Here is an 18,804-nt window from a genome sequence, read left to right on the forward strand (position 1 = left end):
AGTTGACAACACAGGAAGAGGGAAACAAAAACTAGCTTCAGAAGGAAGAAAGCTGACAAACACTACCTCAGCCAGGTAATCAAGGTGAATATCACCAGTGATAACAAATGCTGACAGCATGTTCCTCTCAGACGATGTGATAAGCATGGTACTTTACCTCTGTGGTCTTCCTCCAAAGAACCCATAACCCCAGTCTAAAATGAGAAAAGATGTAACACAAATTCCAGGAAAGGGGTACTCTACGACAGACATGACCAGTAATCCCCAAAACTGTCAGGTCATCAAAACAAAACACTCTAAGAAACTGTCACGGCCAACAGCAACCAAAAAGCCATGAAAACTAAATGTAGGGTAGAATACTGGATGGAATCCTGAAAAGAAAAAGAGCATCAGGGAAAAACTAAAGAAATGTGAATAAAGCATAAAAATACATCAATTTTGATTCATTAGTAACAAATGTAATGCACTAATATGTCAACAATAGGGAAAACTCAATGGGAACTTACTAAATCTGCTTCCCAATTTCTCTGTAAACCTAAAACTGTTCTAAAACATAAGGTCTGTTAAAACAAAAGGAATGATATTCTGATAAATGCTGCCACACAGAAAAGCTTTGAAAAGATCATGCTAAGGTAAAGAAGCCAGTCACAAAAGACTACATTTATGAGAAATGTCCAGACTTGGCAAATCTATAGAAAGAGAAAGAATTAGTGGTTGCCAGGGCTCTGTGAGTGACTGCGCGCGCGCGCGCGTGTGTGTGTGTGTGTGTGTGTGTGTGTGTGTGTGTTAGAGGTTGAGAGAGGTGAGGAGAAACAGGAACGGGTTGCTAATGGGATGGGGTTTATTTTTGGAATGAAGCAAAGGTTCTAAAACTGATCATGATAATGGCTGCAAAATTTCACCAATATACTAAAAAACTACTGAATCGTACACTTAAATGAGTAAATTGTATGGTATGTGAATTACATCACAACAAAGCTGTATAAAACCAAAAAAAGTTAAGTGACAAAGCCACATTCACTTAGTGGTATGTTGGAGCCAGAAGGCTCAACTTGAGAGTTGATTACTAGATTTTCAGCACTTTTATAAGCTGGTTGTTAAACACGGCCAGCATTAAAAATTAAATTGTATAAATGCACAACCAAAAAAATATTTTAGGGGTGCCTGGGTGGTTCAGATGGTTAAGTGTTTGCCTTCAACTCGGGTCATGATCCCAGGGTCCTGGAAGGGAGCCCCATGTCGGGGCTCAGAAGGGAGCCTGATTCTCCCTCTCCTCCCCTCTTGCTGATGCTCTCTTTCACTATCTCTGTTACTATCTCTCTTTCTCTCAAATAAATAAAATCTTTAAAAAATATATATGTCTATGGGGCACCTGGGTGGCTCAGTCGTTAAGTGTCTGCCTTCGACTCAAGTAATGGTCCCAGGGTCTTGGGATCGAGCCCTGCATTGGGCTCCCTGCTCGGTGGGAAGCCTGCTTCTCCCTCTCCCACTCCCTCTGCTTGTGTTCCCTCTCTCGCTGCGTCTTTCTCTGTCAAATAAATAAATAAAATCTTTTTTTAAAAATGTAAAAAATTTTTAAAATTTTTTAAAATGTCTATATATTAAAATAAAGGTAATAGATACTCAAAACCCACCACTTCCCAACTATTTTACATTTTACTATTACCTATGCTCTTTTGGTTATTTATCTCTACTGTACCTGTGTGACAGAAAAAAATAATATATAACGGTGTGTTAACGTTGCATGTCTTTTCCCTACAGTGACTTCTCATTGGAATCAGCCATGGTGGTAGTATTCAAACCACACACACACACACCAGCAAATGAGGGCTTGATTGTTTTGCTGATTATGAAGAAAGGGATAGAGAAAATGTTAATAATGCAGGTTAAACTTAGAAGTCTGACCTATTGAGAGCTGTTAAGTTGCACACAGCACAAAAAAAGTGAGGAAATATTCTTCCAGGACTAGATTCAACAAAAAAGTCATTCATGTTGTTGAAGAACAAATGAAGTTGTGACAGACTTTTCTGCTCTCACACTTACTCATGACCATAAGGAAATTATCCACCAGCATTCATGTCAGAACTCTGCATGTCCAGCAGCTGTAACCAGAAGTTGGCTACAGACGGTAGCAGGAGTTTGGCAAAAATCAACAAAAGCATTTTGGGGCTATATGCAATTTATAATAAAGTATAGCATATATTTTATTATTATTGAAACTATGTGCTGTATGTGCTCTGTATTAGTACTATTTGTAATAGACCTGGGTATATATATACACACACACTGATGCACATACACATTGTTTTGGAGAGCCAGTCTCACATTACCTACACCTCTATTACTCTGAGACTAGAATTTGTATCTCTTAATCTGTTAGCTCATTTTAATCTTCATTAATCCTACATACCTATTTTATGACCTTACTAGGATTTTTAATAAGCTTTGGTAAATTAAGAAACCTAATCCAAAGTAAAGTCCTTTTCCAAAGAAGTAAACCACTTTAATCTTAATTTTATGAAGTTAACATAATTATCTCTTCAAATATAACCAATATTTAGAATTTTTATGGTCATTGTTCACAGTCGATCTAACACGATGTATCGAACATCATTATGGCAAAGCAGAGTCAGCCATAGAGAGAGAGAAACAGAAAAGGCAGTTTCTAACCTCATGGAAGTTCAGCTTTACTGAGGGGTTGGGAGTGGAGAGAGGAAATACGTTCGCTCAAAGAACGGATTTACTCCAGAGATTTTAGAACAGAATAAAAGAATCAAGGGAACACAGTACAGAGCATCATGAAAGAAAATTAAGATGAAAGCTCAAATTATTTCCAATAACAGCACCCTTTCCTTTCAGCTGTCATGTCATCCCTGCAATTATGGAGGTTAACAAATTGGTAGGAACTCTTAATTTCATGAAATTTAATAGAGTTTAAGTTAACCCTTCAGGACTAAAATACAATGCTGTTTTGTTCCTTTATATACAGTACCGTTTTCAAGCAAACTTCCCACTGGACGTTGTTTTGAAAAGAAAGAAGTTTCTTTACCTTCTGGTTCTAGCAATCTGGGGATTTTAAATTCTTGTTCCGCAATTCTGAAGGCCTCTTTCAGATTGTCTTTGTTGGATTGTTGCTTCACAGTCTTCATGTCAATTAGGTCTGGTCGCAAGGCATGGATGACAGCCAAAAAAGCCATCCCATTTCTCCAGCTTGACTTAAAATCTGTCACACTGACAGACTCACACCTATCACCACAGGACAAAAACATGATAAATACTATTTAAAAGAATTTACCAAAGCACATCTACTACATTCAATAGTAATTAAAACAAATTTTGGTGAATCAAATAAATCATATAAATCATTCTAGGATAACATTTTCTTTTAATCTGGTAGTCAGATGAAAGTAACATGCCAAGTTTGATACCACAGGACATCGGTTCTCAAAGTGCGACCCTGGGACAAGCGGCATCAGCATCACCTGGGCTGCAAGGGCTAGAAACACAAATTCTCAGGCCCAACCCCAAATATACCGCATCAAACTCTGGAGATAGATTGGAGATCTGTGTCTTTTTTTTTTTTTTTTAAGGATTTTATTTATTTACTTGAGAGAGATAGAGTGAGTGAAAGAGAGAGAGAGAATGCACATGAGCCAGGGGAGGAGCAGAGAAGCAGACTCCCTGCTGAGGAGGGAGTCCAACATGGGACTCCATCCCAGGACCCTGGGATCACGACCTGAACCGAAGGCAGACACTTAACTGACTGAGCTACCCAGGTGTCCAAGAGATCTGTGTCTTTGAAAGCCCTCCACAGGACCATACTCACTGAAGTTTAACACTCTCTACTCAAAAGTCCGTTGGCTCAAGACTAACTTTAGACCCCCACATGGAGTTATGTTCCTTTCTCCAGAGGAAACAATCTTCTTCCTCATTATAGCAAATTAACTGATAGTCTGTGGCACACCAACGGCCAGCAGTTCACTGGATAGGCCTTGCCACTCCTCTGCTTAAAACCAGTCATGGCAGATGAATAGATCAACAAAATGAGGTGTATATGTACATATAACAAATATTATTCAGCCCTAAATAGGAAGGACAGCCTGACATATTTTACAACATGGATGAACCCTGAAGATGTTAAGCAGAGTGAAAAAAGTCAGTCACCAAGGGGCAAATCCCATATGACACCACTCATTCAAGGTACCTGCAGTAGTGAATTCACAGACCAAGAAAGTAGACCACCGGCTACCGGGGGTTGGGGGAGGGGAGAATGAGGGGAGTTTTGAGGTTTACCAGATGAAAAAAGTTCTGGAGATAGATGGTGGTGATGGTTACATAATAACATAAAAGCACTTGATGCCGCCCAACTGTACACTTAAAAATGATTAAAATGGTATATTTTATGTAGGTACCTTTTACTACAATAAAAACAAATGAAAAAATAAAAACCCACCCCTGTCATAGCTTGTCAGAATAACACTTCTCACTCAAGGCCTACCACGATCTGCCTCTCCCACTCCCCTCTGAGATCTCGCCACCACCCTGGCTTCGTTCCTCTGTCTCAACACCATGCTCCTTGTAATCCTTCTTTGTGGATGCTCCTTTTCCTAGATCTTTATACACCTGAAGCCTTCTCCTTGAGGCCTCAGCTCAAAGGGCTCCTCCTCAGAAAGGTGCTCCATGACCGCCTCAAAGAAAGGCTGCCCTCATTGACCACCCTTGACATTCTCAATCATCCTAAGTCCTTCCTGACCTTCTTTCCAACTGTGGTTATTTTATCGATCCACCTGCTACGGGCACAAGCCTCTGGAGAGCAACGGCCTTGTCTTTCTTGTCTATCACGGTAGAGTCATCCCCAACCAGTGTTTAGCATATAAAGGTGCTTAATATAAATATTTCAAATCACTCCATCCATCACTAATCTGTATTTGACGAGGGATCAGTGTCTTATAAGAGTATAGTTGCATACAAAATGTGGGAACTATTCTAGCACAACTATAGCGTCCTTTAATATCTCAATAAAAAACACAAGGAAATTCAGCAGACTAATTTGAGGTGTGAATCAAATGATTAAAACCACTGGAGAGGGGCACCTGCATGGCTCAGTCAGTTAAGCAGCTGCCTGTGGCTCAGGTCATGATCTCAGGATCCTGGGTTTGAGTCCCACATGGGGCTGGCTCCCTGCTGAGCAGAGACCCTGCTTCTCCCTCTCCTCCCCACTTGTGTTCTCTCCCACTATCTCTCTCTCTCTCTTTCTCTCAAATTAATAAATGAAAACTTTTCTAAAAGGTGGGGGAGGGACGCCTGGGTGGCTCAGTGGGTTAAAGCCTCTGCCTTCAGCTCAGGTCGTGATCCCAGGGTCCTGGGATGGAGCCCTGCATCAGGCTTTCTGCTCAGCGGGGAGCCTGCCTCCCCACTCTCTCCCTGCCTGCTTCTCTGCCTGCTTCTCTGCCTACTTGTGATCTCTGTCTGTCAAATAAATAAATAAAATATTTAAAAATAATAATAAAATAAAAATAAAAATTTAAAGAAAATGGGGGGGGGGCGCCTGGGTGGCTCAGTGGGTTAAAGCCTCTGCCTTCGGCTCAGGTCATGATCCCAGGGTCCTGGGATCGAGCCCTGCATCAGGCTCTCTGCTCAGTGGGGAGCCTGCTTCCCCCTCTCTCTCTGCCTGCCATTCTGCCTACTCGTGATCTCTGTCTGTCAAATAAATAAATAAAATCTTAAAAAAAAAAAAAAAACTACTGGAGAAATAGCTTCAGATGACATGGCTTTCCTGAATCCCTTAGGAATAAATGCCTACTATGACTGTGACAAACTCGACAGTATTCAGTGAATCTTGTCTTGTTTAACAACTACTTGTTTAACAACAACCAGAAACTGTTCTAAATACTCTTAAAAAAATAATTCTTATAATACACATACGAACCCTATGAAGTGTTAGCATTGTCCACATTTTTATGACTGAGGAAACTCAAGCACAAAGAGATGAAGTATCTGAAGGCACCAGTTAGGAAGTGCTGGGGTCGGGACTCAAACCCAAGATTCCAGCTTCAGGTTGTGCACTTAGATACGAAGCAAAACTAGCTAAAGGGAGGAGGACTGGGGCTCAGGGCAGCGCAGAGTGGGATCAGAACCTGTGCCGACTGGAAGGATTAAAAATTTTAGAAAACTGAAGTACAACAAAACTGTGTCTTAAAGAGTCAAGAAAAAGTTCATTTGATATATGCATATATATAAACCTCCTAAGATACGTATGCTCTTTTGTCCCTTGTAAAATGCAAAGGCTGAATGACAGCTAAAGAAAGTAAGGCTGAAGACAGAAATTAGCATCCTAGCCTCTCACTGGGAAGAAGGGACTCAGAAGCCCACCATCTCAGAGGCCTTAGCGACATCTTTACGCCTCTACTTATCCAGACGATGCTATGATGTGACAAGGAATGCCTTTCGAACTCCACGGCTCATCTCCTGGTGATCTCCTGCATCCTGACTCCTTATTTTCCTAAATCTGATCCCAGCAGGGGTTAAAATGAGAGAATAAATGCATCCCTAGAGCAAAAAAGCCCTTTTTCTTATAAAACAGAATCTCTGAGCACTACCTTCCTTTCTTCATCCCCACTCTTTAAAAAAACTCACACTTTTCTGGCTTCTGTTCCCTAATTGAGCTACAAATTTCTAAACAATGGGGATCGTGGTCTTTTAATGTGGCCATATAGAGCTCCAAGAGATCATTTTATGCGTTGATTACTTATTCCTTCATTTGTTCATTCATTCATTCAGTACACATTTATGGAGCACCTACCATGAACTCCCATTAGGCTAGGTTCTGGGGACACACAGTCCATAAAGATGTAGTCCTGACTTTTAAAGAGTTCCTAGTGTGGTAAAATGTAAACCAGATACGTAAGGGGACTGTGCCTAAAGAAAAGGATATTTAAAGACCACTTTATCTCTACACAGTAACAGTCCACCTAAGGAGGTTGGTGCTTTGTCTTTGAGAAGGGAGAAGTGTGAACACCCCGTCGGCCTGATTTTCAGACCAGGAGTCAGTAATGTCGTGTTGGTGGGTCAAGGGCCAAGCTGCCCTGTGTGTCTCCTGTGGTCACAGCAAATGACTTACGGGGCACACTGCTCCTGGGCCCACAAGAGAAGAGCCTTCTTTGCAGACATCTGCCATCTTTCTTGGGCTCTGGAGCATTTCTTAGCTGGAGGACTTGAGGTAGGAGATGAGTCAGCCTCACTCACACTGTCCAGGGAAGGCGGATCATAATTGCAAGAAAGAGTCCGGGCAAGCTCCTCAATCTAAGGAAGACATAATCATAGTCAATGCATACAAATCACGAGTTAGCAGCATTGAGGCAAAACCTTCGGCCAACACAAGACCTATCCGGTAACAATGGGACGTTACTCATGGTGAAATAAGCACTAGACAAGTCCCTGAATAATAGCGTTTGTCATCTTGGGCTACACTTAGGCTCTCTTTCGGTGGACTTGGGTCACTCCTTGCCCCAATTCGTGCACTGCATTCCCCCTCGAGGGTAAGTATGTATTCATCCCACTAAAATTGCTGATGCTCAACACCTGTCGCTCTAAATTGAACTGAACTCATTTGAGATCCCAGTCTAGAGTGGCTTCCAAGAGACTGGGTCAATTAAAATGCATCCTTGATATTAAACCATTAAACCATTGAAAAACAAATATACATACAGAAAAAAATAGTCAAATACATGAGAGCTAAGTCCCAAGAAAGAAAAAAAAAAAATTGCCACTAAGTATATGGAAAATATCTTCATTCATCATTTAAGAAAGCTAAACGTATACGGCAAGGAGACAGTTTCTTCATTTATAACACAGGCAAAAAAAATTTAAAGTTAACATCAAGTGATGTATCCTCTAGAAAGAGTACAAAAAGTGGATTTTTACATAGTGCTGGTAAGCACATAAGTTGGTTCAGATTTTTTGGAGGGCAGTAACATAATACCTATGGAAAACTTTCAAAAGATCAATCTACAAACACAGTAGCAAGTATTATTGAGAGAAGTGTACTTCTTAATAACTAACAGAGGCACCAGACAACTAGTAATAACAGATGTGACCAACATAACTAACAGACTTCATCTGATGGGCATACCCCCTTATACCTAAAATGCCAGGATCAACATTCTTTTCAAATCCATAGGAAATATTTACTGAAATTGACAACACTGAGTCATAATGCAAGCTTCAGCAATTTTGAAGAATTGAAATCATTCAGATGATATTCTCTGACCACACTCAAATTAAGCTAGAAATCAGTAACAGAGGTGTAACAACCAAAATCTCCAAATATTTGGATATTAAGCAATAGAATGTTATAGAACCCAGAGGTCAAATAAGAAATCATAATGAAAATAAAATATTTTGAACAGAGCAATAACAAAAATACTGTATTCATGGATGACACAATGCAATGTTTTAAAGATGTCAACTTTTTCTAAATTATACATTCAATGAAATCCTTATTAAAATTCCAACAGATGGTGTGCATGTAAATTAACAAGTTATCTATAAAATTTATATGAGTATCAAATCACCATGTTGTATAGTTTAAACTTACACAATGGTATATGTTAACTACATCTCAATTTAAAAAATTATATGAGAATGCAAGTAGCAAAGAATAAACAAGATAATCCTAAAGAACAAGTTGGACACTATCAGATATCAAGACTTTTATAGAAACTGATACAGTACAGTACTAGTGCCAAGAATGAATAATGGAACAGAAATGACCATCTGACGATGGAGCCACACATATATGGTTCCTTGATATTTTATTAAGTGACACTACAGTATACTAGGAAAGTGATGGTCTTTTCAATACATGGTGTTGGGTCAGCCAGATAGCCATATGGAAAAAAATAATCTTGATTGCTCTAACATTAACATACTCAAAAAAACTCATTCTCGAAAGATTGTAGATCTAAATGTAAAATATGAAACGGTTAAGCTTTTAGAACTGTGCTAATACAATAGTCCCTACCTCCCTGTGGCTATGTAAATTAATTAAATAAATAAAATTTGAAATTTAGTTCCTCAGTCATACCAGCCACATTTCAAGTGTTCAACCGCCATAAGCGACTAGTGGCTACTGTCTGGTACAGTGCAGCTACAGAACATTTCCATCACTACAGAAAGTCCTTGTTGGACAGAACTATTCAAGAAAATAGCGTTAAGAGAGTAACTCCATGATGTTGACAAAGGGAAAGATTTCCTTACAGAACATAAAAAGTACAAGCCACCAAAAAAAGGAAGTTGATAAATTTGAACTACATTAAAATCATGAATGTCTGTTCATTGAAAGACTGAAAAGGCAAGCCACAGAATCAGAGATTTGTAATTTATGTGTACTCAACAAAGGACTTGGATCCAGAATATATTTTAAAACTTCTCTAAATCCTTATATACAATAGCATAGGTAAAATAAAAAATTTTTAATGTCAACTATGAGTGAGGATGGGAGCGAGGAATTCACCCAATGTAAATCAGAACCACCATTTTGAAAAATTAGTTGGCACTACCCTGCAAAGCTGAACATCACATGCCTTATGATCCAGCAATTCCACTCCTAGACATATATACAAAGAGACACAAGGGCTTATACCACCAAAAGGCATACACAAGAATGCACCTAGCAGCTTTAATCATAACAGCTGAACACTGGCAACAAAAGCAATGTCCATCAACAGAAGAGTGGTAAATAAATTCTGGCATATTTATGCAATGATATAATCATACACAACAAAGAGAAAGAAAGAAATACAGTCCATGATATTGTAATAGCGATGTAACAGGACAGATGGCAGCTAACTTGGGGTGAGCAGAACGTAATGTATAAACTTGTCAAATCACTAAGTTTACACCTGAAACTCGTGTAATTAATTGTGTCAACTATACTAAAAAAAAAAAAAAAAACTATGGACGCATGCTTCAACAACTTGAAACTCAAGGAAGATGTTAAGTGAAGTAAGTCTGACAAAAGTACATCTCATATGTAAGTCAATTCAGTTATAATTCCTTTATATGGAAGTTAAGATGCTAAGCTATACAATGACAGAGATCAAAGTGGTGGTTTTCTTTAGGGAAGGGAGCAAAGACTGGGCGAAATACCTGAGAACTGTAGGATTATGCAATGTTCTCTATTTTTATCTTGGGTAGTAGTTACATGGATATATTTAAGATTTTATTTATTTATTTGAGAGAGAGACAGTGAGAGAGAGCATGAGAGGACAGAAGGTCAGAGGGAGAAGCAGACTCTCCGTGGAGCTGGGAGCCCAATGTGGGACTCGATCCCTGGATTCCGGGATCATGACCTGAGCTGAAGGCAGTTGCTTAACCAACTGAGCCACCCAGGTGCCCGGATGTATTTAATTTTTAAAAATACATCAAGCTCTACACCTCAGATTTGTGCATTTCTATGTGTGTTCTTCTTCAACAAAGGTTTATTTACATCAGTAAAACGAAGCCAAGAAAAGCAAAACTTACAGCCCAACAATTTCACTTCTAGGAATCTGGCTCATGGAAATAATTAAGATGGTATGGAAAAGTTTTATCAGAAGGGTAGTCTTTTTAGAATTGCTTACAATCATAAAACTGTGAGCATTCTGCTTGTTAATGAAATATAATTCTTTGCAACAGAACATCATGCCTCCATTAAAAACTATGTATGAATTCAGTAAGATGTTCATTAGAACAGGTTGTAAACAGTTTGGATAGCATTACCATTCAAGATATACATATTTAGATAAATATATACATTCATTCCTGCTATACGTATCATGAAGTCTATACCCCAAATTATTTAGTGCTTATCAGTGAGCAGTAGAATTACAGATGATTCTACTTGGTTTTTATTATCCATATTGAAATTTTAATTATATTTTAAATATTCCGGAGAATATTGGGAAAAAAAATATAACAAATGTCTATATATTGTCCAATTTTACATTTTACCACATTTGGTTCATATTTTTTTAAAGGAATGAAACACCAATAGAGTTTAAGCCTTCTGTCTTTCCCTCTGCAATTCCATTTCCTTCCTTTTCCAGAGGAAAAAACCCCACAATTATAAATTTGGTTTTCGTCATCCTCACAACTATTATTCTACTTTAACTTCGAATGTAGTATCCATAAATCGTATATAGTCTTATTTTACATGTTTTAAATTTTATACAAATTAGTTATGTTATTTTCTAGTTTTTATAAAATAAGCTTTTGTTTCCTACATAATTTTTTTATTTTCAAAGTAATTATGGAGACATAGAACATGCAACTTTTTAGGTAGCTGCAGAAAACTTGCACTAACTCAGAATCCCAGGACTGGAAGAATATACTTTCAGTCACAAGTACCATGAAGTCAGGGTTACAACTGTTTTTGCTGTTTTCTTGGTATCCTAGCACAAAAGCTAGCACATAGTAGGTGTTCAAATGTATTTGTGGAATGAAATTAATCTATGAGTCAGTCTTGGGACAGGACTAGGTGTTACAGGATTATTGGACTGAACAAGAGTCCTCAAAACTAGGAGATTCTATGAAGTTTAGTGGATTTAAAAATTTACTCCAGGGGCACCTGGGTGGCTCAGTGGGTTAAAGCCTCTGCCTTCGGCTCAGGTCATGATCTCAGGGTCCTGGGATCAAGCCCCGAGACAGGCTCTCTGCTTAGCGGGGAGCCTGCTTCCTCCTCTCTCTCTGCCTGCCTCTCTGCTTACTTGTGATCTCTGTCTGTCAAATAAATAAATAAAAATCTTAAAAAAAAAAAAAAACAACAAATTTACTCCAGAAGCTTTCTACTATCTTCTGCCGCAGTAAGTAAACAAAAATAAGCAAAATTTTATCACAGCAGGTTCTATTCAGACCGGTGCTGATATCATGGATAATTTAAGATACCGTAATTCAGCATTCAATTTTCAACTGCAAAATAACATAAATGGCCAAGGTCTAGCTGTCGAGATTTCCAGAGTGTCCTGTTTCTGGAAAAAACTCAGGACTGAATCTACTGCAATACCCTTATTTCATACTGCAGTATTTAGAACAGAAATAACTTGCACGTCATCAAACTACTTACATGAAAGTGCAGTATAATTGTCCAAATTAGGCCAAGAATAATGGATGGGTTTCCATCTATAATATCAGTAACATGAATATTTATTAGCTTGATCTGGAAAAGAAGAAACACAGGTTAAAAGGAGAACACATTTCACAGCATTAATTTCTCCAGTCCATCTTCAGATCAGATTCATACTCACCGATCGGTCTTTTAGGAATGTCAGGGCGTGCTCTATATTGATTCTACACTGGAACGTATTAGATCCTTTGTCTCGAGGCTACGGAATTCAAGTGAAATATATTAGAAATATGGGGAGGGGGAACACGTGTAAATCAACACAAGGTTTTTTAATGTCACTTTAAAAGCTTACCAACTGTTGTCCTGAGAGCACCTCCAGCAGGTCCAGGAGAACGTGCCCCTTTTTAATGTCTGCAAACAGGTCTGACACCACTGAGGGGGGAGTGTGCTACAAAAGGTCACAAGAAAAATACTCATTTAAACATTGGTCCGAAAACATAATACCTTCAAGAATCCCGTAAGTGGGCTTTGTGGCTTTCACAAAAGCTAAAATCCAGTAGTGATTTTTAATTGACGGAGTGATAGAGAACACACCACTTTCTATGTCAAAGCACAATAAGAGAAATAGCGAACTTAATTTATCTCATGGTAAATTTCCAGTAACACAACACTCGCGCCGCTTTCAGTGGGGGCATAAAACCTGTGCACAGAGGCGGCATGAAATGCCTTCAAAATCAGCTGGTAGTGACCCATTTGGGGAGCAGATTACATTTCTGGAGTAATCTGTTTATGAATTTACCCTTTCTAGAAAGGCATTGGTCAGGGATGGGTAGCCTGGGAGGAGAGGCTCACTCATTTAGTATCCACGTTATTCCAGGCACTTGGAGTCACTGAGATAGGATGACACAGTGATTAAGATCAAGGCACCTGGGGGTGCCTGGGTAGCTCAGTAGGTTAAGCCTCTGCCTTCCGCTCAGGTCATGATCTCAGGGTCCTGGGATGGAGCCCTATATTGGGCTCTCTGCTCAGCAGGAAGTCTGCTTCTCTCTCTCCCTCTGCCACTACCCGCCACTTGTGCTCGCTCTCTCTCTCTCTCTCTCTTTCTCTCTCAAACAAATAAAATATTTTAAAACAAACCAAAGAAAAAGATCAAGGTCTCTGGACCCAGACTGCCTGGGTCTGCATCCCGGCGCTATCACTTACAAGTGGTGTGACCTTGGGCAAGTCACATAACTTCTTTGGGCCTTCGTTTCCTTGTTTTTTTTAAACAGGAATAACACTTATGGGGATGTTGTAAGGTCCCGTAACGCAAGTTGACGCCATTTAAAAGAGCTTAGGCCATTTTTTTTTTAACATATAACACTCCATACGTATGAATCATTTTTTTTGTTATTATTATTATACTGGATTTTAAAAAGCTATTGTTGCTTTAAACATTTTTATAGCCCTGTCTCCCATACCCTTAACAAAAGTGTCTCTTTTTTTCTGCTGGGGGGCGGGTAATGAACACATCTAAACAAGATCAAGGTGATTTCAGTACATTCTTTCAGCCTTGCCATTTTGGCAACCCAAAGGGAGGGAAGGAAGAGTAACTTAAATACATCTGTAGCTTTATTTGCTCTTTTTTTCCTCACCTTTGCCAACTGTGAGTTGATCCAGCAGGTAAAGGTTTTCTTCTGAGTGTCCTCCTGTTGTGCTGTTGAAAAGGGACAACGGCAGTGACAAAATGAGAAGCCTCGGAAACCTTTTCAATATATCAGAGCTTCAAAGGTCTACCCCTCTGGGGATGTGCGCCTAGTCCACAACCCCTCCAGCTTTCTAGGACTTGGTGTAAATCTCCGGTGTTTGTTCAAGCAGTGCTTTGGAAACAGCATGCTGATAGGAGGTATTTTTGATCACTGCAAGCTAGCTAAGAGACAATGGCTTTTAATAGTGTTTACTGACAAAAGCACTACATCCTCCTTGGCAGTGTGGTCTGAGGAACTGAGACGAGAGAGACCTCCGCACCCAAAAGCAAAAGCCACATGATGTAAAGACAAACCCCAGAACATCCGAAGACGCTTGGAAAGGCTCACAAAGTTGTGGGCAGTTTAGTCTTGGCACTTGCAGGATTTCTCCTGGAGGCTATGTTGCCACTGGACTCAACAGTAAATGAGCTCCAATTAGAGTTCGAGCGCTCGGGGCTGGAATCCTGCCTCTGTTACCAAGTAGCTGTGTGACAGCGGTTTCCTCATGGAATAAGGTAATAAGCTCTGGCCTCCAGAGACCGTTAATGATTCACTTGAGAAGTGCCCGTCTTTACTCTCATTAACAGGACAGGAGTCAAGGGGATGATCTGAACACTCTAGGTATGTCTCCCCCTCCTCGCCAGGTCAGGGGCAGGCCCTACCGCAGCACCACGCTCCCCACTGGCCTCCTACAGCCCTCAGCAGCAAGTCAGCTCTGCACACCAGGACTGAGTTTCCATCTCCCTACATGTCCTTAAGTGGCTGGGCCCCCAGGTAAGGACAGATACCCACCCTCCCTACACCCAGCGCTCACAGCCTTGTCACCACCATCTACCTGGAGGTCAGCAGGTCTCATCCCAGCACGCACACGCACACACACATAAGCACACGCACTCTCCGGGCTCTCAGGCTCCCCTTCATTCTCTCACTCTAAGTTAAGTAAGACTCCACACATGCCTCCGTTTTTCTCACCTCCCACCTTGTCCTTAACTCCTGAACCCCTTCTGCCAGTGATGAGCTCGTGGTACAGCATCCACAAAATCCTGTGTCCAAACCCTCTCCACCAGGCCTCTCTGACCTTCCTGAAAACTGGCCCACTCGAGAGCTGGCTCTGTCTCTCTTACGTAAGCCCCTTGGACCTTGGGGGCCTTGCTCCTTGCAGCTACTTCCAGATCTTTCTCCACTCTCTTCGCCCCCATGTCATCATCAGACAAGTCATCAGACAGACCCATTGTTAGAGTCATCTATAGGCCTTTGTCCATTCCTCATGATTTCTCAAACATTTTAGTTCCTTCTCCAGTGTCCTCTCCCCAGTACAACTCCTAATTCTTGGCGATTTCAACATACATATTAATGAAGCCCCCAACCTCCTGGTCCCTCCGTTTTATTCTCCTTCTCCAATAAACTTGTCTTCTGCTCTGCTTCCACCACTGGCTCTCATGGTCCTACCCCACACCTGATCATTACTGGTAAGTGCAACTCCTCACAGTCTCGATTTTGTGCATCTCTGAACAATAGCCCCGAGCTTTTCAGTTCCTTCCCTTGAGTGCCCCCACTCCAACAATTTTTGGCGTCCATCGGCAACCCCAAGCCATGGATTCTGCCTGCTTTGCACTGTCCTTTGCTCTCACTGATAGTTTTCCTCCCATCCTTTTCCAGCTGCTCCCTCATCAAGGTCACCATGAACCACCCCCACCCCGCACCCACCCATCTTCGACTAGAACCCAATGGTCGATTCTTAGCCTTCACCTTTCTGGACCCTACACTCTTGCTTTTTCTCCTATATTACAAGCTGGCTTCTCTCTTTCGCTCATACTTCACAGCCAGTGCCTTGGGAAATCCTCTTCCATCCCCCTCCAGAATATATTCAGGATATGACCTCTTCTCGCCACCTCCAACTGCATTACTGTCCTAGATCCCTAACAGGTCTCCCTCCTTCCAGCCTTGCCCTCAACATACTATTCTCAAGCAGCAACCAGAGTGATGTTGCTAAAATGTTAACGCAGACCAGGAAACTCCTCTGCTCACAATCCTTCGAGGGCTCCTCACCTCCCTCTTTAAGACGGCTACGAGGCTGACACCCACTCCCTTTTCTCATGCCCCTGGCTCATTCCACTCCAGCCACTCTGGCCTCCCTGTTTTTCTCAAACTCCCCAGAAATATTCCCATCTTAGGGCTTTGCCCTAACTGTCCTTTCTCCCAGGAGTGCTCTTATCACAGATTTCTCCACAAGCCTAATTCCCATCCTATTGAAAGTTGTAATATCTCCACTCCTGCTTCCCTTTGCGTGCTCTATTTTTTCCGACGGCACTCACCACCTTTTAACATCCTACGTAAGCTATAGATGTTGTGTGTGTATCATTCCATGTCTTGCTGTTTCCCGGAAAGAAAATAACCCCCACACAGATAAAGCTGTTTTGTCTGTCATCTATTCTGAGGCCTAGAGGAATCTGGCCCAGAATAGACTCTAAAGAAACATTTGTTAAAAGAATAATAATAATACTTAATTAGTAATATTAAATTGATTGAAATTAAAAATAAAACTAAATTATAACTAAATTAAAATTGGTAAATGATAATTTCACTATTATGTTATGTTTTATTCACACTACCAAGCCAGTCAAATCTACCTTTATGTGTTTATATTCTTTTTTTTTTTTTAATTGTCTGATCTACCTTCTAATACATTTTCTTGGACCTCTTCCACTCTTCTTTATTAATCTCTAGCTACGACGGTTTTAACAGACTGAAATTGTTGATAGGACATCTAATTGGAGTTCTTAAAAATTTTTTAATCTGATGGGAGTTCAGATTGAGGAACTAAAGAGAATCAGTAAATGTATTTTCGGGTGTTTATAATCCTGGCTAATTAGAGATTAAAGATGCACTTGGCCTCATTGGATTTTTTTTCTTATCTTTTTAAATCGACTTCATTTTCCTGTATTACCAGCTTAAATTAGTTATAGTCCAGTAATTTACACAGTACAGGATACTCAATAATTGTTAGCTGAACTGAACGGAGTTCTGGCAAGCCAACTGGATAGTGTAAGCTTTTGAAAGTTATTTGTTTTATGTAAACAAAAGAATCACAAAGAAGCACAATTTTGTCCTATAGTTCAAAATGTTACGACATCTTCTAGAATCTTCGAGGTATGTCTTCATTGCTTTTTCTCCTGGTATCAGTAGATGATTCAACAATATTTTTAAGCATATATTGAAACATTTAAACAAAAAGTGAAGGTTAATTTTGCTTCTCAACAGAAAAAAACTAGAGAGTAGTTTTGATGATCCCAGGATCAAGTTACCAGCACACAATGTACATTAATCAAGGCCACGGATAAAAGCGGGGAGGGACCTATCTATTATTATAACAATAAAGCAGAAATCCAAATCCAAACCAAAACAAACAAACAAACAAAAACCAAAGATGACTCTTCATATCCCTAAGGGACCAAGAGAGATATTTCTTTCTAGGTGATAAAGTGTGAAAAAAAAAAAAAAAATCAGGAATGCTGCTAGGTCCAGGGAAGAAAAGGGCCCTTTAGGGAGATTTACCGGGGGGGGGAGGGGGGGGGCCTCTGTGGAAGGTGGGTAAAATCATCTTGGAAAGGGTGAACCACTGGCACAAAACTGAGTACTAAAAGACCTTTGCGTGCCTGTGCCCGGGGAGTTTTAGTGTTCCACATCCACCTGGAAACCCCAGTCATCAGAACTATTTCCAGGTAATATGAGGGATGATCATTTCATTTTCGTGCAGTGTTACACAGAAAGGGTCTTGGTACTGGGCAAACAGAAATGAACTTTCCTAGGCTGAGAAATAGGCAGGGATACCAGGGCTCTAAGTGGATTGTTCAAACTGGGTGCACTTAATCCAGTCCAGACAGGGACATAAACTGAAAACGATCAAAACTTTTCCAAAGAAAGCCCTACGTTATTCCTGTCCTAATTTGATAAAATCTAATGGAAACCAAGGGGAAAACAAAAAGAGAAGCCGTCAAAACAAGTCCCCACCGGTACTCTCCAGTTTAGCAAAGAAAACAAAGCCCAAGTGAAACCTTCAGAAAAGGATTTAGAAAAGAAACTTCATGGCTTTTAACAAACTCATTGTGCACATTTAGAGAACAACTCGTCATCCTGGAAATCAGAACCCTTCAAACGCAACAAGGACCCTTTGCTGAATGGCAAACAAAGACGTCCCGAGTACAATTAAAACACCTTTGCAACAGCTGAATTAAATGGTTTAGTACATGCCATTTTATTTGTCCCTTGACACACTTTTCTCACATTTTCATACTGTCTTATCCCTGAAAAGCACTATTAATTCAACAGGAGCCAGAGCCAAACAGCTCACCCTATGGCAGGATAAGTAACCATTTGTTCCTTTCAAAGGCTGACCCACTGGGAAAAAAAATAATTGAGAACCAACTGCTTTATAAAGCAACTTAATTTGAGTGGGTGAGATTTTTTTTTTCCCAACTGCCAGATTTTATGTTGTAATTTCTGGGGCAAGTTTCTAATAAAATAGTAAAACACTTCTCAAAATGGCATGTAGAGAATAGAATCAGCAGCTGTTAGGGAGAAAAAAAAAGTGAAAGAATTAAAAAGAATAGTAAAATCTAGTCGAATGATGGATTTCTCTGTAAAATGCCAAGGAATTGAGAATGAGAAATTCTCCATCCTGATTTTTAAGGCAAATAAGAAATATGAATAACGTAGAAAAATGTAGTGAATTTTATTCAGGCCCCTGCTGATATCCGTGTCTATCATTCTTGGAAAATATCTGACTGAATTTGAGAAGCAAGACAAAGTAGGCAAAGTTTTTCTCTAGATGTCATTACCATAAAAATACATTTAATCCCCGAGTTTGTTCTTATTCAATCTGCCTTTTGTGAGCTGGCAACACATACCCTTCCTTAGCTGGAAGGCACCTTAAATGAAAACAAATTGAGTTAAGCTCAGTTAAGAAGTATGGAT

At 40.0% G+C, this 18,804-nt stretch overlaps 1 protein-coding gene across 1 annotated transcript in view; it reads right to left on the reverse strand.

Annotated features, from left to right (window-relative positions):
- The window catches only part of SYNE2 (spectrin repeat containing nuclear envelope protein 2), a 332,142-nt gene that overhangs the window by 238,941 nt on the left and 74,397 nt on the right, over positions 1 to 18,804 (reverse strand). The window contains 6 exon segments of the mRNA XM_032875225.1: positions 3,050 to 3,246; positions 7,121 to 7,302; positions 12,104 to 12,196; positions 12,285 to 12,362; positions 12,456 to 12,551; positions 13,738 to 13,799. Of these exon segments, the coding sequence (XP_032731116.1) occupies positions 3,050 to 3,246; positions 7,121 to 7,302; positions 12,104 to 12,196; positions 12,285 to 12,362; positions 12,456 to 12,551; positions 13,738 to 13,799 (708 nt within the window).

This window comes from Lontra canadensis, unplaced genomic scaffold (genome assembly GCF_010015895.1).
Source record: "Lontra canadensis isolate GAN:19392208 unplaced genomic scaffold, GSC_riverotter_1.0 scaffold55, whole genome shotgun sequence".
Lineage (NCBI taxonomy): Eukaryota > Metazoa > Chordata > Mammalia > Carnivora > Mustelidae > Lontra > Lontra canadensis.